Source organism: Chiloscyllium punctatum, chromosome 2 (assembly GCF_047496795.1).
Source record: "Chiloscyllium punctatum isolate Juve2018m chromosome 2, sChiPun1.3, whole genome shotgun sequence".
In the NCBI taxonomy this organism is placed as follows: Eukaryota; Metazoa; Chordata; class Chondrichthyes; order Orectolobiformes; family Hemiscylliidae; genus Chiloscyllium; species Chiloscyllium punctatum.
Genome location: NC_092740.1, coordinates 137152949 through 137175072, shown reverse-complemented (window position 1 = coordinate 137175072; position 22124 = coordinate 137152949). Strand labels below are relative to the sequence as shown.

General features: G+C 39.2%; 1 protein-coding gene across 4 annotated transcripts in view; it reads left to right on the top strand.

Moving 5' to 3' along the window:
• Positions 1-22124, top strand: part of LOC140490231 (trans-2,3-enoyl-CoA reductase-like) — a 175493-nt gene that overhangs the window by 20717 nt on the left and 132652 nt on the right. For all 4 annotated transcript variants that reach the window (XM_072589092.1, XM_072589091.1, XM_072589089.1 and 1 more), the window contains 2 exons: positions 2876-2927; positions 21533-21577. In XM_072589092.1, coding sequence (XP_072445193.1) covers positions 2876-2927; positions 21533-21577 — 97 coding nt within the window. The remainder of the gene's footprint in view (positions 1-2875; positions 2928-21532; positions 21578-22124) is intronic.

Here is a 22124-nt window from a genome sequence, read left to right as displayed (position 1 = left end):
GTTTGCTGTTGGTGACTGACCGAGAACAAAATACAACTTAATTACTAATGTAAGGAACACTGTGGATGATTCAGCGCCATGTGTCGCTATGCCCAGGGCTGGTGGCTGGTTGGATGTTGATTGGTTGGTCAGGGGAGGACCAGTACTGACCAGCCAATCAGAGAGTACATAGATTTTTTAAAAAATAAATGAAAGCCTGTTCTGACTGGTTTTGGCAAGTGCACAGTGATTTTAGAAGCTTTCCAACTGACTGCTCTATTTTTACTCTCTCTAGTTTCTATCCAGTTAAAGAATTGCTGAATATTTTGAGAAAAGAATTCCAGTTTGTAAGAAATAAGTAATTAGTTCTGGAAGTCCACAGAACTGTTCACATTCACCAGTGACTTTGAATTTGGATATATATTTATTTGTCTGTAAACAACTCATTATTCAAGGATTGCATGAAGGCATTGCATCCATTACTGGAAATTGCTTAACTGAATGGTCAAATTACAATTCTTTTAAATTTATCTTTTGACAGTGTCTGTGGGAAATGAGTGGGGGAATATGATCAAAGAAGATTGGGCTTAAGTCCTGGATTTTAATTTTACTTTGTTGTTTAGCTTGGTCATATGGAAGTTACAGTATTAACAATTTTTAACTTTTGTTTAAATTATAAGCTCAGTGCTCAAGATCTGTTCTTTGTAAAATTACAGTTAGGAATAATTAAGCAATTTTAAGGGTCATTGAGTATTGTAATTTCACGATATTGTGAGCCCAGTGATAGTAAGACTGTTTTGGTTTGACTTGCTATCCCTGGTTGTAATTTTTGTCATTGACTTTCATTAAACTGAACATAACCTCTTAAAATCAGGGCCACGAATGGGGGCCCTTTCTAAGAATCAAACAGGAATTTGGTCAATACGTAAAAAGCCTTTCAATGATGTCATGGGGATGATTCCCAATAAGCATAAATAACACAGTGTAGGTAGAATCACTTGATGGATAGAAGATGGAAAGTAGATAGACTTTAAAGAAAAGTCTCTCAAGAATGTAGCTATAAGACTAGAGCCTGGTATATCATAGATCACCATTTATAAGAATATTTAGCATGAACATGAAGTAGGCTGATTACAACACTGAAGACCAGTTGTGACTTAACATTTTCTTTAATTGGTCTGTCTTCAAGTAAAATTCATAATTGTGGGTGCAAAGCCACAAGATAATTTGGGAACGTCCACTGATCTTGCAGTGTGAAATATTCACATTATTAGAAAACATATAATATTTGTGTTCCATTCAGTCATTTGGCCTCCTTTTTTGAAGTGAAGAGCACAGATACAGCTAAAAATAAGGTTAAACCAAACAACAACTTGTATTAATAGAAAATTAAATCCAAGGTGTTTTCATGGAGGAAGATATCAATCACTGATTTGAAAAAGCAAGTATTAGGAGGAGTGGGGAAAAAAAATGTTATGAAAGCTCTTTTGTGGCAAGAAAGTGGAGAAACAGGAGAAATGGAGGAAGAAATTCTCAACCATAAGGATGGACTGCTGAAGCAAACAGTTATGTGGTTGCATCCTGTAAAAGAGGCCTAATTAAAGTCAAGCACAGAGAGCATGTGAGGGCCAGTTGATACAGGGGAATGTTGTAGTGTTGAAGTGTACAGTGCTGAGAGATATTCTAGTGATAGCGAGACTATGAAATGATTTCAACTCAAAATGAAAAATTTAAGTTGGAAATATTAAGGGAGCAATGCCAATGTAGGTTGATGAAATTGGCAGTCATGGAGGGCCGAGACTTGATAATAAAGTACAAAATAGGCAGCAAAACTTCAGATGAGCTGATGTTTGAGTGAGAAATGCAGCTTTTTATGAAAATGTTTTTATGTGGTATAATGACGCTGATGAAATTCATGATGTGCCTGATCACATGACTCTGAAATCAGTCAGAAAAAGCACGCCAGGATGGAATGAGCATGTGAAGTGAGGATTGAGAGACGATGTTAAAAAACTTTATTTGAGTGCCTTTTCTTTTTAACCACGTATTGCAGTGAAGCACAGAAGGGAGCACAATACAAGATGTATATATGTAAGTAATGTACAGTGCATGTGGAGTCAAAAAGCTTCATATAATGATAAGCAGCACTCAGTCTCTGGCACAGCATATGCACAGACATTCGAAGCCTGAGATACACCAGAACTGTATTTCAACGTGCAGGTAGCTGACTTAAAACACAAGATAAAGCACTAGGCAAATGACAAAAATATGATTTCAAAACACGAGTTGCTCAATTTTTTTAATCAGTTATTCAGTTATCTGTTTCACCACGGTTTGTTTTATTGCAAACCTTCTGAATGCTTTAGCAATGATAAAGATAAACGCTAAAACGATGAACAACATTGTATCTGTTGACGTTAAGAGTTTTGTCGTTGAATACCACATTCAGAGGAGGCCATGTTTTGCACAGTTTTTTAACGTGGATCTTCATGTCCTCCACTTCTCATTACCCTAATACTCGAATCAGTAATGATGGCCAACTTCTTCATTATTAACCTGCAAGAAACACTTCGCCAAATTATCAAGGATTTTCTCAAGGTAGAAACTCCTGGAAGCATACTAAAAGTAAAAGGTTTTCCAAACAAATAAACTGCCAGCAAAGTGACAAGTGAGAGTCAGAATGAAGCCATCACTTCACCAAAAGCAGCTAATAGCCTGGCTCTGCAAAACAAGATGTTTTCAATGTTTTAGCATGAGTTTGACATTCCCAGTTATCTGCCAAAAGTATCAGGTAAGTAAGTCTGAAAACAGGTCAGATTGTTTGATGTAGCCATGAATGAAAAGCTTTTGTGGGGAAACTGGACCACAAACTAATGTCTTGCTTCATATTTTACAGATTCTCCCTTCATTTACAGTTGCAGATGTCAAGCACAAGTTCCACAAAATTTGTAAGTAATGCTTTTAGATGTTGCACTAGGATTTTAATAAAGGGACACTGTAGATTCAGGAACTATCTCCTGTCAGTTTGATTAAACTTTCACCGTCTGTTGGATAATCCCTTGGTAAACTTTTTGAGATGCCATATTGCAGTAAAACACAGAAGGGAGCACGTAACAAGGTTTATAAAAGTGAAATTGGAAGTTACATGTGTTTATTATAAAACATATGGGGAAGAATTTTCCCCCTTTCACACTTTCGTAAGTTTGCAGATGACACCAAAATTGGAGATGTAGTTTTCAGCGAAGAAGGTTACCTCTGAGTACAATGGGATCTTGATCAAATGGGCCAATGGGCTGAGGAGTGGCAGATGGAATCTAATTTAGTTAAATTTGAGGTGTTGCATTTTGGAAAGGCAAATCAAGGCAGGGCTTATACACTTAAAAGTAAGGTCCTGGGGAGTGTTGCTGAACAAAAAGACCTTGGATTGCAGGTTCATTGTTCCTTGAAAGTGGAGTAACAGGTAGAAATGATAATGAAGAAGGTGTTTTATATTGCTTTTCATTTTTGGTCAGAACATTGAGTCCAAGAGTTAGGATGTCATGCTGCAACTGTTCAGGACATTGGTTAGGCCACTTTGGAACATTGTATGCAATTCTGGTCTCCCTTCTATAGGAAAGATATTGTGAAACTTGAAAGGGTTGAGAAAAGATTTACAAAGATGTTGCCAGGGTTGAAGAGTTTGAGCTATAGGGAGAGGCTGAATTGGCTGGGGCTGTTTTCCCTGAAGGCTGAAGGGTGAACTTATAGAAATTTATTACATCGTGAGGGGCATGGATAAGGTGAATAGACAAGGTCTTTTCTCTGGATTGTGGGTGTCTAGAACTAGAGGGCATAGGTTTAGGGTGGGAGGGGAAAGATATAAAAGGGTCCTAAGGGGCAACCTATTCACACAGGGTAGTGCGTGTACGGAATGATCTGCCAGAGGAAGTAGTGGAGGCTGGTGCAATTACAACATTTAAAAGACATCTGGATGGGTTATGAATAGGAAGAGTTTAGAGGGATATGGGCCAAGTGCTGACAAATGGAACTAGATTAATTAGGATATCTGGTCAGTATGGATGATTTGGACTGAAGGGTCTGTTTCCATGCCATACATCTCTATGACTCTTTGACCTCTAAGCTAACTGCAACAAAGCTGTATTTTACAGAAAAGGTTTTTCTTTTCCTTTTTTGAGTTCTGTGACTTCAAAAATGAAGAAAAAAGGAACAGGCTTTCTTGTAATTTTGAATCAGAAGGAACAACAACAGATTATTTCTCACAATAGCCAAAAGAATTGCTACAAACATCCATTCCATCTACACACACATGCTGACACACAATAAAAGATGTCATCCATAAAGTTAACGCAAACTTAAATTGCTAATAGTGAAAAGGGACCATTCTCCCTTGTTCACACACTCCTTAACAAGCTGGTTAAAATGTTTCAGGCCTAAAGATTTCAGTCTTGCTTCACTGGAGACAATGGAAGGTGAAGAAAGTTTCACTTCTTAACATAGATGAAAGTTTTGTTAAACTCCTGCAGGAAACAAATGTAATCTAAAGTCAAAGTGAAGAGCTCCTCTTCTCTGTCTAAGATGATTTGATGCAGGCTCCTCTCTTGTTTTTGGTGACAGATTGCTTCCCTCTCATGTTCATAATGTATACTATTCCATAAGGCTGTTCTTGTAGATTGAATGTGTATGTGCTCTTTCTCACGCTCCAGCAAGATCCAGTCTCGTGACAACACTCATCATTGCACTGCACTGTCCATTCAATATGTTGAAACCAATGTAATGGACACACAATGGGGAAATGTTAGAAAATGAGAAAGCAACCTCTGGTAGTCTGGAACTATATGGCTTTCATTTTAAATTTAGATTGAACATAATGTGAACGAGTGTGAGATTATCCATATTGGTTGGAGGAACATAGTTGCAGCCTATTTCTTATGAAGTGAGAGATTGGAATGTGTTCATATCGAAAGAGACTGGAGTCCTTATTCAGAAGTCACTAATGCTTGCATGCAGATGCACAAAACCTTAGCCTTTATCACAAGAAAAATTGAATGCAGGAGCAAAGAGGTCTTGCTTAAATAATATAGAACATGAGTGAGGCCCCACTTGAAGTTTTGTGTGCAGTTTTGATCTCCTAGTCTACAGAAGAATATACTTGACAGAGATGGAGTGTAGAGGAGATTCACCAGACTGATTCCTGGGAAAGTGGGGACTGTTTGGTGAGGACAGACTGAGGACAGTAGGCCTCTATTCTCTGGAGTCTAGAAGAATGAGAATACATCTCATAGTTACTTACAAAATTCTTAAAGGAATGGACAGAATTGGTGCAGAAGGATGACTTTGCAGAGATGTACATATGATTAGTGGCCTCTTTTTCATGTGCCATACTGTAAAGTTCCAAGTTCATACTTCTAATTGCAGAGACAAATTGTGATTCAAGACCATGTCATGCCATTAAGAGAGACTCAAAGCAGAGGTGAGATAGTGAAAGTGATAACTGAAAATATTTGGCACAGTCGAACTGTGCCATACATATGTAACTCTACAAACAATTTGCTAAGCAGAATATGCAGGAAGCAAAATGCAGATCATCTGACCATCATTTAAGGTGCAACTGTCAACATGACTAAAGTACTGGATCCTCAAACTCTGGAATCACAAAAAGAGAACTCTTAATGATATTCTCAAGACATTCCAAAATAATTTGATGCCAATGAATTATGAATTATAGAATCATTGAGTCACATGACCTGGAAACAGACTCTTCAGTCCAATTCATCCATGCTGACCCGACAACACAGTCTGATCTAGTCCCACTTGCCAGCATTTTGCCCATATCCCTTCCTATTCATGTACCCATCCAAATGCTTTTTGAAATGTTGTAATTGTACCTGCCTTCTATAGGAAGTATGTTGTTAAACTTGAGAGGGTGCAGAAATGATTTACAAAGATGTTGACGGGACTGGAGGGTTTGAGCTACAGGGCTTTTTTCACTGGAGTGTTGGAGGCTGAGGGGTGACATTATAGAGGTTTATAAAATCATGAGGGATACAGATAGGGTGTATAGGCAAGGTCATAGCCATGATGGTTGGCGCAACATCGAGGGCCGAAGGGCCTGTACTGCACTGTTATGTTCTATGTTCTTGTTCCTAGGGTGGGGCAGTCCTAAACTAGAGGGCAAAGGTTTAAAGTGAAAGAGGAAAGATTTAATAAGGATCTGAGGGGTAACTTTTACATACCGAAGTTGGTTCATTAATGGAATGAGCTGCCAAAGGAGGTAGTGGAGGCAGGTACAATTAGCTCAAATTCTCCAGTCCCAACAACATCTTTATAAATCATTTCTGCACTCTCTCAAGTTTAACAACATTTTTCCTGTGGAAGGGCAACCAAAATTGTATGTAGTGTTCTAAAAGTGGCCTCATCATTGTCCTGTACAGCTACAAGGTAACATCCCCACTACTACACTCAAAGGTCAAAGCAATGAAGGCAAACATTTTCTTCTCCATCTTGTCTACCTGCAACTCCACTTTCAAGGGACGATGCACTTGCACCTTTGGTTGGCAACACTCCCCAGGGCCTTATTACTAACTGTATAAGCCCTGCCCTGATTTGCCTTACCAAAATTCAACACCTCACATCTATCTAAATTAAACTCCACTGGCCACTGGCTCATCTGTTAAGGTTCCATTGTATTCTGAGGTAATCTTCTTCACTCTCCACTCACATCACCTATTTTGGTGGCATCTGCAGATTACTAACCATGCCTCCTATATTCATATCCAAATCATTTATGTAAATAACAAAAAGCAGTGGACCCAGCACCGATCCCTGTGGCACATCACTGGTCACAGGCCTCCAGTCTGAAAAGCAACCCCTCTACCATCACTTTCTGTCTCCTACATTCAAGCCATTTTACTGGGAAGGCCAGCAAGCTAATTGCGTGATGAAAAAGGGAAAAAAAAACTAATCTGTGGTCAGATTGTATTCATTTCGAATCGAGTCTCATTCTGATGTAGTGGGTAAATAAGGTGTTTGATTTAAAGATCATAGAGTCATAGAAATGTACAGCTTGGAAACGGACCCTTCGGTCCAACCCATCCATGCCGACCAGATATCCCAACCCAATCTAGACCCACCTGCCAGCACCCGGCCCATATCCTACCAAACCCTTCCTATTCATATACCTATCCAAATGCCTCTTAAATGTTGCAATTGTACCAGCCTCCACTACTTCCTCTGGCAGCTCATTCCATACACGTACCACCCTTTGTGTGAAAAAGTTGCCCCATAGATCTCTTTTATATCTTTCCCCTCTCACCCTAAACCTTTGATCCAATACTAAGGTTACGCTGACTTATGTGATTTCAGTCATTAAAGAAGAACAGGAAAAAATTGTATTTGTCAACAATTACGACAATATATTTTATGCCCAATTAAGACACTGCAGTAATGTTGGAAGCAGGAAGGACAGAGTTGCTCATGATGTCACATTGCTTGGTAACATCGCAACTTCTCAAGTATTGAAGTAGTCTGCATTTGATTTATTGTCACTTGTAGATAAATACAATGAAAAGCTTTGTTTATGAGCAGTACAGCCAGATCATAGTCAGCAAGAGCATGCAGATCATAGGGTGAAAAATAAAACTTGGACACCACACAGGGTGTGCACTAGGCAAGAACAATATTAACAAGATCAGCGTTATTTGAAGTTAGACAGTATTCATCAGTCTAATAATGGCACAGAAAAAGCTGTTCCAAACTTGCTGGTGCATGTGTTCAAGCTTTTGTATCTTTTGCCTGACAGAAGAGGTTTTAGGAGATCATTACCAGGGCATCATGGTTTTTTGATGATTTGACAGCCTTTTCGTGGCAATGAGCCATATAAATGGAGTCCATGGATTGAACGTTAGCTTCTATAGTTTCTTACAGTCCTAGGTAGAGCAGCTGCCATTCCAGGCTGATTTGCACCCAGACAATGTGCTCTCAGAGGTACATCTATAAAAGTTGGTGAGGGTCCTTATGAACATGCCAAGGTTCCTGAGCCACTTGAGGAAGAAGAGGCATTGTTGTGCCTTCTTGACTGTTGCATCCATGTCGGAAGTCCAGGACAGGTTGTTGGTTATTATCACTTCTCAGAACTTGACACTCTCAACTCTCTCAACATCCGCTCCTTTGATTTAGAAGGGGATGTCTTCTCCTCATTTCTTTCTGAAGTCAATTATCAGTTCTTTTGTTTTGCTGACATTGAGGGAGAGGTTGTTATCATTGCACCACATCACCAAGCCCTCTGTCTTCTTTCTGTATTCTGACTCATCATTGTTTGATATTTGTCCTACCACCGTAGTATCATCAGCAAACTTGTTGATGGCGATCGTTCAGAATTTGGCAACACAGTCGTGGGTGGAGAGGGAGTACAGGAGGGGGTTGAGGATACATCCTGGGGGGCTCCAGTGTTGAGTGTTATCGTAGAGGAGGTGCAGTTGTCGATCCTCAGCTTTCAGGCTTGGGCCAATAATTAGGAAAAAACATTCACATCACACAAATGCCAGAAAATGAACTCCAGCCAGCATAGATCCTTGATACTCAATGGCATTATCGCGCCACTAATAATCCCACCATTAGCATTCATGGGATTAACTTTGACAAGAAAACTATCTGGACCAGCCGTATAAATATTGTGATTCCAAAGTCAGGTCAGTTTTTGGAGGATAAATGTGATCCATGCTAATGGGCCCCCTGGCTTGCCATAGTCATATGGCTTTACCACGAGGCTCCCATGTTGCAATCAGTTTCAAGCAAGTCATAGTACAGCTCAGAATGCAGTCCTGAGTGCATGTACCATAGTGTTAGAAAGGGAGTTGACACTGAATATTGAAAAGTTGTAGAAAGTACAGATATTGACAGTGTCACAGGAATGTTCAGAACTGTGAAAATATGCCACAAGCAACTGAAAAAGAATAAAAATCAGGTTACAGTTGAAACACTAGGTCAGACAAAACGGCAACATTTTTTTCTCTGGAAACTCTGTTCAAGATGAGTGGTGTTATAAAGCAGATCTGGCAGTTCTTGCATACACAATGGGAAAGTTGCAATATCATGACATATCTGCTTAACAAGCCAGAACAGCTGCATATAGCTAATCTCTTATCACTGTTGGAAAGAGGTCGTTTCAACATGCAAGTCACCTTAAATCTCTGGTGAGCAATAAAAAGAAAACAGAAATTTTGAAAGCATTAAATGAATGTGTTGAACACCAAGTGAACATAAATTAAAAATGGTACAGGATCAAGTACAGTGAAAGAATCCATTGGTCAATGTGACAATAAATCAGATCAATTGCATCCAATTATATGCATCAGGAAGCAGAACAAGGAGGTACAGATAGCTCAGTGCAAAAACAAAACATATATCTGGTGTTCCAGATCAGAGATGGCAAGCCAAAGCAAGTATAAAGTTTGGACTGAAAACTTCAAATTACCAAAAAAGGTTTGAAAACTGTTGGAGCACATTAAATTATTGAGTGAAATAGATCCGATAGGAGTACAATGATGAGCTTATAGCATTAGAATGTTCTACTTGTGAATGTCATCTCAAAATAGATGAGAGTGTAAAACCAATTCAGCATCTGCCAAGCAAAGTTCCAGATGTCCTTATGGCCAGTCTAAAAGATAAGGTATATGAGCTATAAAAGGGGGGAGTCAGTACATTTGTTCAGAGTGGGTCCTCAGATGATCTAACTTTGAAAGTAGGCGAAAGTGAGGACTGCAGATGCTGGAGATCAGAGTCAAGATTAGATTGGTGCTGGAAAAGCGCAGCAGGTCAGGCAGCATCCTGCTCCTCTGATGCTGCCTGACCTGTGCTTTTTCCAGCACCACTCTAATCTTAGCTTGGAAAGTAATCTAACAAATGAAGGGATGTGCAGGAAAAGTACAGGTAATTTTGAGTAGAGTAAGAAAGTGCAGTGCACGTACTGGTGGTGGATCAGATATCAGTCTCATAATGGTGAAAGGGAATAAAAGTGTAGACAGATCTTGTGGGCGGCACGGTGGCACAGTGGTTAGCACTGTTGCCTCACAGTGCCAGACACCCGGGTTCATTTCCTGCCTCAGGCGACTGACTGTGTGGAGTTTGCACGTTCTCCCCGTGTCTGCGTGGGTTTCCTCCGGGTGCTCCGGTTTCCTCCCACAGTCCAAAGATGTGCAGGTTAGGTGAATTGGCCATGCTAAATTGCCCGTAGTGTTAGGTAAGGGGTAGATGTAGGGGTATGGGTGGGTTGCGCTTCGGCGGGTCGGTTTGGACTTGTTGGGCCGAAGGGCCTGTTTCCACACTGTAAGTAATCTAATCTTGCTGCTATAGACATGATAGGCACAAAAGTGCAAGTTAAGGCCTTGGTTGTTGGATCACACAATTAAGTGAAGGTGACAGAACTGTCTCATAGCAGAATTAGAAATGGACATCCATGTACCTATGAAAATTTGATAAATGTCAATACATAGAAATTAGGAACAGCGGTAAACCATTTTTGAAGGGTGGCACGATGGCTCAATTGTCAGTGCTAGGGACACGTGTGCCTATCTGTGTAGAGTGTGCACATTTTCCCATGTCTGTGTGGGTTTGCACCAGGTGCTCCAGTCTCCTCCCAACGTCCAGAGATGTGTAGGTTATGTAGCTTGGTTATGACAAATGTAGGCTTAAAAGGTAAGGGTTGAGTTTGAGGGGTGGTTTGCGGTGGGTGAGTCTGGATGGGATGCCCTTTGGTGGGTAAATGCAGACTCGATTGGCCAAATTGTCTCTTTCTGCGCCCTTGGAGCAATATGATTTGGCACTTCAGCCTGCTCTGTTATTCAGTATAATCATGATCATGGCTGATCCTCTACCTCATGTTTATGTTTTCTCTCCATACGCCTCAATGTATTTAAAGTCTAAAAAATTACCTATCTCTTTCTTGAATACATTCAGTGACCTGGCCTCAACAGTCTTGTGAGGTACAGAATTCTGCAGGTTGACTACATTTTGAATTTAAAAAAAGCTTCCTCATCTCAGTCTTAAATGGCTTACCCCATTTTCTGAGACATCCCTGGTTCTAGTGGAAACATCCCTGAATTTAGTGTGTTTGGCCCCGGTAAAATTTCATATGTTTCATTCAGATCCCCTCTTACCATTTTAAACATTAGTGAACAAAGGCCCAGGCAAACCAATCTCTCCAGTCAAACCAGTCGTTCCCCCACCTTATCCCAGATCCATCCCTACAACTCGGCACCGCCATCTTGAACTGTCCTACCTGCCCATCTTCCTTCCCATCTTTCTTCCCACCTATCCACTCCATTCTCTACTCTGACCTATCACCATCACTTCCCACCTTCATCTAACTATTGCCTTCTCAGCTACCTACCCCCCCCCCCCCCCCCCCCCCCCCCCAGTATCACTCCCCTCCTATTTATCTCTGAACCACCTATGTTGTCAGCCCAGTGAACCTCTGCTGCATTCTCTCTGTGGCAAGTATACCCTTTCTTAGGTGAGGAGACCAATACTCCAGGTATTGTCTCACTAAGGTCCTGTATAACTGCAGTAAGACTGCTTCTGAACTCAAATCATCATGTGATGAAGACCATTTGATTTTCTACTTGCATCTGTCTCTCTACTTTCAAAGACTGGTGTACAAGAACATCCAGAAACCTTTGCACTTCTAGATTTCCCCATATATCCTCATTTAAACAATATTTTTCTGTTTTTCATACTGAAGTATATAACTTCACATTTCGCCATGTTGTACGCATATGCCAGATATTTGCCCCTTCACTCAAGTTGCCTAAATCACCTCGAAGCCTTCTTGCATCCTTCTAACAACTTCACAATCTCTTTCCGTTTTGTATCATCAACAAACTTAGAAATATTGCATTTGGTTCCCTCATCCAGGTCATATATAAAATAAATATATATGTATATATATTTTATATATAACCTGGATGAGGGAACCAATATATATGTGACTAGCTGAGGCACAGGCACTGGTCTTGGCAGTACCCCATTAGTCACTGCCTGCCACTCTTAATTCGGGCCAATATTTTTCCCTCTATCCTTGTGCTTTCACTTTATCTACTTATATCTTCCAGGGATCTTCTGAAAATCTAAATACATACCTCCACAGCTTCTCCCTTATCTATTCTGAGTCTTATGCTCAAAAGATTCTAGTAGATTAGTTAAGTGTGCTTTGTCATTCATAAACTCATGCTAGTTTCTTCTAATCCAGTTAATGTTTTCCAAAAATTCTGTTATCAACTTTATTATTGCAAATGTTCTTTTATAAAGACTTGAGGATTTTCCACACAATTGGCTAATTGGTCTTTAATTCTCTGTTTTCTCTCCCTCCTTTTGAAATAGTCTGGTTACATTTGCCACTCTTAAACCTGTAGGTGGTACTTCAGAGTCTGTAAAATTTTGCATCCACTATTTTCAGAACTACTTCCTTTAGTGCTCTGTAATGTAGGGGAATGGGTCTGGGTGGCTCTTCAGAGGGTCCGTGTGGACTGGAAGGGCCTGTTTCCACACTGTAGGGAATCTAATCTAATCATCATTGCAATGATTTATACTTTTACTAACAATGCTATTCCATCTCCTTTCCCTTTTCATGTCTTTTTCCAAAACAATGAACTCTTGTGGAGTTCAGTTCTGATGCTTAGTCACCCTGCAGCAATATTTCTGCAATTGCAATTATATCATTACCAATTATATCCATCTAACTGCTAATTCACTTACCTTACTGTGAATGTTCCACACATTGAAGCCACAAAGCTTTTTGACTTAATCTTTTTAACCTTATTTGTTTTTCACTGCCCTATTTGTTTTTCATATTTGATTTTTCTGCTGTCTGCTCTTGCTTCTTACTTTTCTGTCTTTTCTTTCTATTCTCATTTCCCTTTCTCTGTCTCCCTACTTCCATTGCCCTTGCCATTCTAGCGACAACACTAGTAAATCCTTCCCTTCCAATCCCCTATATTCTGCATGAATAACCTCACCTCTTTTTGTAGATACTGTTAGTGTCATTACGCACTATGACCACTCGGTTTTGAACCTTCCTTTTCAGAATGTCCTGTAGCTATTCTGAGATGCTTAACTTTACTTCCTTCCCATTACTTTTATTAGTTTATAATATTGGCCCTATCTTTCTTAGTTAAATCCAAGTACAGCTACATCTTTAAAAAGAAATATGTTTTTCTCATTTACGGCAATTTGCAGACAACCCATTACAGCAGTTCTAGAAAATACGGCCGAACGCAATCTGTACGTCATAATCAAACTTTAGGCACCTCTACAAAAGCCCCACTCATTTTCCTTTGTTCCAAGAAGTATTGTACCTTAACACCAAAAGAGATCACTCAGACAGTTCAGACAGTTAATTGAATGAATCTTTATACCGTCTCCAATTGATTAACAAACAGAACTTCAGCTACTAATGCAAAACAAGCAAATTAAAGCAGAGGACTCTCAACCTCGCTTAATATTACTTGTGAATGGTAAATCTGGCTAAGTTCTCCGAAGGGATCTCTAATCATCGGATCATGGACACATGGGTAATTGCTTCTGTGATGGTTATTCTCCAGAGTCATCACGTTGATTTTACTGCTCCTCAGATGCTGCCTGAACTGCTGTGCTTTTCCAGCACCACTACTCCAGAATCTGGTTTCCAGCATCTGCAGTCATTGTTTTTACCTCATCGCTGCCTGTGCTTGTTTTGTTCCCCCTTTTAGAGGGTGGTACTTTGCTTCTTTTCATTTGATTACACTGTGAACCATGAAGCTTTGTATGTTATCTCTCCTGTGTCCTTGACATCTTCGCTGTTGACTGCCCATGTGAGCTGCTACTAATTGCATTACAGTGCAACGGCTGTTTATCACCAAGTCAATGGTTGCTAGTCATTTGACAGTAACTTGTCAACTGCTGCAGTCAGCAGACTTTGAGACTTCTCTGTCAGATTTGACGTATTTTGTCATAACCCTGGCACCTACAGAAGAACAACACCAGATTTTAAAACCTAGCCTTGGAACTAAATTTCTTCTTCCATCCAACCATTCTGGTTAACCTACAGTAGCTTCTTTTCAAAAGCTTTCACATTCTGCTTAATGCTCGATGAGTAGAACCCACAAGCACAGCTGAACTTGGGCCAACCAGAACTTTATAAAAGTTCAGCACAGTTTATTCCCTGCTTTTAGAATAGAATCACTCTACTTACAATGCGCAAGATCTCACATGCTTGGTTAATGCTTTTATCAATATGTATCACTATCCTCAGAGATCTATGCATATAAACCTTCTTCTGTTCATTAGAACTGTGCTATACTGTTGTGCTATATACTGCTTCCCCCAGTCTCTTTTGCTAAAGTACACTATCTCAAATTGCTCGTTGAGGGCTCTTCTCGAGATTCTCATTGGGGCCGCAGCTTTCTTTTCAGGATTTTATCTCATTATCTTTAATTCCATTATTAGCTCATGCAGTCATGTAGTAAATAACATTACCTTTTGTACTGGCATTGGATCCTTTTCAGGGGTTTCTTCCTTCGGTAGCTAAGGTGGCACAAATACCAAGCTGAAAGATTGTCTCTTCAGTGGTGGAGAGTGTGGGGCGATAGATAGACGTGATGATAGATCGATGTCCTCACACAAAGTCATGATTTGGAGATGCCGGTGTTGGATTGGGGTATACAAAGTTAAAAATCACACAACACCAGGTTATAGTCCAACAGGTTTAATTGGAAGCACACTTGCATTTGGAGCGAAGCTCCTTCATCAGGTGATAGTGGAGGGATCGATCGTAACACAGAATTTATAGCAAAAATTTACAGTGTGATGTAACTGAAATAATACATTGAAAAATTGATTGTCTGTTAAGCCTTTCATCTGTTAGAATACAGTGATAGTTTCACTTCTTTCATGTGTAAATCACAAAACCCTTTTTTTAAAAGTTGCATTCTCGGGTTAGTTGTTAACAAAGGTGATAGCTAGACAATATGTTGAAAGTGTTGGCCCCCTGTGTTCTCTGTCTATGCCATGATGTTTAGATTGATTCTAATCCATAAAGTGAGATAACGGAGTTTTACATGAATGCATGCAGTTTTTCAGCAAAGTACAATGTAACTCTGCAAGTACAAATTCACCCCACAAAATATGTGTGCATGTGGGTCTTTGTCTGTCTGGGGTTGTGTGTGTGTGTGTGTGTGTGTGTGTGTGTGTGTAGTGCAATGGTGATCACCTATAATGTGACATGAACCCAAGGTCCCGGTTGATGCTCGGCCACTTTTCTCTGCTGCCTGTCCCGAAGTCCACTTTGGAGGATGGTCACCTGAAGGTCCGAGGCTGAATGTCTTGGACCACTGAAGTGTTCCCCAACTGGGAGGGAACCCTCCTGTCTGTTGATTGTTGTGCGGTGCCCATTCATCCGTTGTTGTAGCCTTTGTTCGGTTTCCCCAATGTACCATGCCTCCGGGCATCCTTGCCTGCAACGTATAAGATAGACAATGTTGGCTGAGTCACATGAGTACCTGCTATGTACAACATGGGAGGTGTTCCCGCGCATAATAGTGGTATCTATGTCCACAATCTGACACGTCTTGCAGCGTCCACCGTGACAGGGTTGTATGGAGTTGTCCTGAGAGCCGGGCAGTTTGCTACAAACAATGATCTGTTTGAGGTTTGGCGGTTGTTTAAAGGCAAGTAGTGGAGGTGTGGGGAAGGTCTTGGTGAGGTGCTCATCCTCATTGATAATGTGTTGCAGGTCACGAAGAACATGGCGTAATTTTTCAGCTCCTGGGAAGTACTGAACAACGAAGGGTACCCTGTTAGTTGAATTTATGTAAAACTCCGTTATCTCACTTTATGGATTAGAATCAATCTAAACATCATGGCATAGACAGAGAACACAGGGCCCAACACTTTCAACATATTGTCTAGCTATCACCATTGTTAACAGCTAACCCGAGAATGCAACTTTTAAAAAAAGGTTTTGTGATTTACACATGAAAGAAGTGAAACTATCACTGTATTCTAACAGATGAAAGGCTTAACAGACAATCAATTTTTCAATGTATAATTTCAGTTACATCACACTATAAATTTTTGCTATAAATTCTGTGTTACGATCGAGCCCTCCACAATCACCTGATGAAGGAGCGTCACTCCGAAAGCTCGTGTGCTTCCAATTAAACCTGTTGGACTATAACCTGGTGTTGTGTGATTTTTAACTCACACGAAGTGGTGGACTGCTGCTATTTATGGTGAACATGTATTCAGAAAGGTTGGCTTTGCAGTGGAGATTAGTAAGAACTAGATGAATATTGAAGACATTCCCTATTCCATGTCTCCCGTGCATCTAGTGATTACAGAGTCAAGGCACCCCAGGTGCCCCTCCCCTACTGTCTGTAAATGTATTGCCAGCCTGCTCCTCAGTGGGTTCAACTGCCCCCCTCTTCTGCATGGACTAATATTATTTCAGTGAATCGTCCACCTGTCTTTACCTAATCCCTTGTGTTATCCTGCAGACTGATGGGAAGTTATAGTATCATTGCACTGGACCACTAACCCCTTTGTGTGCATGCAACTCTGTTACAGAGTATTTTGTACACACCCGTACTCGTCTGGAACTTGTACAGATATGCCTGCATGAATTGGCTCACATACATTCAGGAGTCATGTACCATCTAGTGCTCAGACTGAGAGCACAAATTTGCATCTGCCTCCCTCTCCATCACACACATATATAGCTTGAATTTTCCATGACAACCTTTCTTTCTGAAATGTCACCACGCTACTTATTTTTGTGGATTTGGGGATCTCGTTGACTTTTTTCTAGCTCTTGATCCTTTTCGCTGTTTGATGCAGAATCCTTCCCAATCATCATCATGGAGTAAAATCCATCAATAGAATCATTGCCCCATACTCTCTCCCAGTACACTTTTACAGATTCCGGTTGGTCTAGTGTGGTAGAGGACAGAAGAGGCTGTTATGTTAAACAAGATGGAGTTAATTGTATGAAAACAACTCTGTATAACTTATAAACTGAAAAATCTGCATTGCTGTAACAGCTCAACAGGTCTGGCACCATCTGTGGAGAGAAATCAGAGTTAACCTTTCAGGTCACTTCCTCAGCTGCATTGTTGCTGACATTATAAGAGAGCCCTTGAATCTGGAACCTCAGCACATCAGTGTAAAAGGCAAGGCTGAAATATTTGCAAGCATGATTAGTCAGAACTGCAAAGTCGATGATCCATCTCAGCCAACTTCTGAGGTCCAATGAGTCATTTAATTGTCCACTACCATGCATGATATAATTCATAATTTGACTATAGTGCTTGGATCTAATCCATTGGTTTGATGTGTTTGTGCATTTTGCAGAAGTTAAGTTTTATTTTTACTTTTCTTAAATAAGAAATACTTTCTTCTTGGACATGTTTCTGCACAAGAAAATTAACTTGTTTAATTTGAGAAAGTTTGACTACCAAATTCTTTTTCCATATCTGCAAACAGTCAAGCAAACACTGGATTGGCAATATATCGTTTTGAAACTCAAAACCACTGATATAACCAAATGAGGAGTGGGAAAATAATGAACTCCAACCTAATCCTCCTCATATGGTTGGAACAAGAATAAGCAGAATCTGGAAATTGACCTTTTGCATTTTGCTATGCCATGATTTACATGGCACTCTCTCATACTTTATTGTCATTATTTCTATCCAGTTTACTGGCAAAGTAAGTAATTAGCTGTTTGAAGGGTGTTAAAAGATCAATATTCTATGTAAATTGCCTTTTTAAAGAAAACATTTCTGTGAACAAAATTGCAATTGCAAGAAGCATAGACATCAATCCGTTGTGATTTCATTCGTGGGTGGTAAATTATTCTCCCATACTTGGCAAACAGACAGAACATGGGCATTGCTGTTTATAATGATACAAGTACATAGCATTATTTCTTGGGAATATTTTCAAGGAATTTGGGTAGAGCAATCAACACAGCAAATTTCCACTTATTAAATTGCCACACTAAACGTTGTAGCAGAATTTGCAAGTCAGAGAGTCTGCCCTGGAGTTATCGTTAATTTTTATGTTATGTAGAGAAAGAGGAATGGGTCATTTAGCTCCTTAAATTGTTGCAACCAATATAGGCCAGTGACCTGATTCCATTCCTTAACGCGATCCTCCACTGGTCACAACCTTTTTTATTACATTTAAAAAGGGAGATGTTGTTTTATATGTAGCTCATATTACAAATAAGTCAACCAGATTTCTTAAATAAAAACTAAAGTAGTTTATAACAGAAGGCATAATCTTGCAAAATATAATAAGTATTGCTTAAAAGGTTTAAACTATGCAACAATACACAATTACTCTTCCTCAGAAATAGTACACACACAAACCATTCAAATCTGGGAAAAGTGTTAAAAACTCAAAGCTTTTATCATAGAACTACCTTTGCTGAGTAATTGTTAAATTCAGGAGAATGAGTTATTAACAGATTGTCCAAATGTTTTTCTGTAGTCACTTGTACACAAATGGTTTGCAATAAGTTATTGTCTCCCATTTGCCCTATATTATTAAATTCTTTGGATTAAAAAAAAACTTTTATTTCTAATTTTTAACATATTCAATTCATTCTCTATCAATTGGCATTTGCAGAAGCGAGTTTCTAACTTTGAGCACCTCTTGAATAGGGAAATGCTTCAAGATTTTAGTCTTAAAAGATATGTCTCTAGACTTGAGTCAGTATTCTCAAATCCAAAATACTCCACCCAACAAAATTTTTCGAACATAGAATACTTTTGTTTGATGTGACCATTCACTGGGTCATAAATCAGCTATCAGAGTATCACATTTTCTGGTTTTATTTTCTGAAGACAACGATTCACTTCTGTGTAATGTAGGAGGAAGTGGGAACATATTGTGAAGCAACAGGATACATTTTTTTCCTGAATCCTCCATCTCCCTATTCACCTCTGTGAGTCTGCTAAGATTCTCCAGTTTCTCTCTTTTTATGCCTCATCTGTTTCTTTAGTATACTGAGAACTTCAATTAAATTCTCCCTTAATCTACCAAATTCCAGGGATTAGAACCATTGCTTGTGTAGTCTGTATAGTTCAATCCCGAGTTGCCAATGTTATTCTGATAAACCTATGCTGCACACTCTCAAGAGCCAATGAATCCTTCCTGAGTTAAGCTGCCTGTGGTATAATGACCTTCATGTAAGTCATGACTCTGACATCCAATCAGAGTAGATACCTGTCTAAAGTGAGCATATGATGAAGGAGGTCTTAGACACATACTCTAGAGATTTATATTTGATAGCCTATGATGTACAGATATAAACAAAGCATTTTTGCAGTACATAAGAATGAAGAACCTTCCAGAGAAGGAGCAAACATCTTCAAGGACAACGTATGGGCCGATACTTACAATCCTAATATGCTTCACACCATTATCTCAATTTATAGGTAACTGTATTGGCTTAAAATACAAGATAAAGTAACATCCAGCACTGCTCATATTTACTCCATATGTGATCTAAGCAGACCTTTGTGGAGCTTAACCATGACCTCCACCCCTATGCTTGTCCTCTAAATATAAAAGTCACCATTCCTTCAACCTTTTTGATCTTTTAAATTCTATCGTTCACGAAATGAAATTTGAAATATTCTGCAACTATGAGGGTATGGACCATTCAATAATGTCTTTTGGTTAACAGCTGTAGACTAATATTTGTCTTTTTTTAATACATTTTTAAAATATTCCCTCATCATGAAGTAATTTGTAAGTTATAGAATTATACTCGATCTGTTCAAATTCCCACCAGGAATTTGGGCTTTATTTTGGTACTTTTTTTCTATGTGTGATTTAAAGTACAGAACCAATGTGTTGTGACTTTGAATCAATTCGTTTTACGTTTTTGATGATGCTTTATTAAAGCAGTGTAAAGTTCAGCCATGTAATTTAGTCGAGGCACTGGTTTGATGAGCATGCACATCTGAGTGTGATTATCTCATCCCACTGTCTTTGTACATCACATTATCATAGTCAATGTGTTGAATTAACATGTGACAGTCATTACTAAATAGCACCAGCACTCAGGAGATCTTCCATCCTTCTCTTCTTTGTATATTGCAAGTGATGGTTTGAACAGATTGAGAAGTCTTGATTTAATCATAAACAAAACTCCTTCTTCACATGCTCCTCAAAAATGTTGACAAATCAAGTTATTTACATATTGACAAGCTCAATGTTCCTCTCAGGCAAAGTATTAACTCTATTTCAGTGGTAGTGTTGTCTCGCATTTGAGTCAGAAAATAATGGATTGTCATCCCACTCCAGAGAACTCAGCGACTGTCACTTCAGTGATGTACTCAGTTTTATCATCTTTTGGGTGAGATGTTAAATAGATTTTTCCCTCTCAGGTGCATGTATAAGATCCTGTGACACTATTGTAAATAAACAATAGAGCAGAGGAGTTCTTTATGATGTCTTAGCTTCTATTTATCCTTCAACTAGAATCCCTAAAACTGACTGTACTATCATTATGACTTCATTGTTTGTAGAATCTTCACTGTATAAAGTTAACTGTCATATTTCCTGCAGTAAAACAGTGATTAATCTTCATATGTACTTTATTGATTAATTTTGAAACATTCTGAATCACAAAGGATGCTTTATAAATGCAATTCATTTGTTTAACATTTGTTTGTTTTCAATTGTTTTTCTTTCATGCTGAACCTCAATGTAAATATTTTAAAAAAAAAGAAATTTGGCAAGAATTGCCTTGAAGAAAATGCATTGTTAAATGATAAAAGTAGAAGGTTATAGAATAGATTGTTCTTATACTGGAAAATATTTATCCTAAAATTGGCCTGCAGAATATCAGCTCAGTCTTGATTTGAAATTCCTTTTTCATTGATGTAGTGAACGCATCAACATAAATTGTTAAAATAAATGGTTAAGCACCTCTTAACATTCAGATGCTAGCATAACATAGCTACTATTATTTGACAAATTACACATTCTCCTATTGTCCTAATGTCTCCCTTTGGAAGACGAACTGAATGAGCAGTCTAGATTTTTTTCAATTGTCTTTCGCATCCCAGTCCTGCGTGACAATAAAATGACAAACGCCATCAACTCAGCACCTATTAGAAAGTAAGAATACTTCACTGTCAGGTCAGGTCAGTTTAGGAATGTCCTTCCCCTTATACTCATGGAATAATAAACTGCTATCACCCAATGACTTTAATAGCAAAGAAAAATGGTCATTGTAGTTAGTCACAGAAAACTTGTGCACATGCATGGTTCTGTAATCATTATGTAAACATTTCTGACAGGAAAAATATAGTCTAGATTTTTGACTGATCAGTAATTTTAAATCAATATAATGGTATGTTTTGTATTTTATGGACAACTTTGTTTGTTGGGAATAGACTAAGAAAAAATCTGATCTAAAAACATTGTGGCACAGAAATCAGTCAAATGGTTTACTTCACACAAAGGACACTAAATATTGTTTTTGTCACCATTGTGTTTCTTATAGGTCCCCAGTGGCACCCTTCACGTGTTGGTCTTCAACTGGAATGCAGTAAGCTTTATTATGTATTGTTTTCTTTGCATTTTAAGATAGAATTGTATGATTAGATTAGATTACATTACAGCGTGGAAACAGGCCCTTCGGCCCAACAAGTCCACACTGCCCCGCCGAAGCGCAACCCACCCATACCCATACTTCTACCTAACACTACGGGCAATTTAGCATGGCCAATTCACCTGACCTGCACATCTTTGGAGTGTGGGAGGAAACCGGAGCACCCGGAGGAAACCCACGCAGACACGGGGAGAATGTGCAAACTCCACACAGAGTCGCCTGAGGCGGGAATTGAACCCGGGTCTCTGGCGCTGTGAGGCAGCAGTGCTAACCACTGTGCCACCGTGCCGCCCATTGTGATGACGAACATTTAAGTCATACATACTAACTATGGGAACTACATACTAAATTACTGGAACAGCTTTATATATTTGATCAGTTTGTGTTATCAGCAGATACCACTAGCTCCTAAATAGGTTATATTGAAATCTACAATGGGAGGAAGAGAGTTGTTAATTCATTGCCTCAAGACTCCATTTCCTCA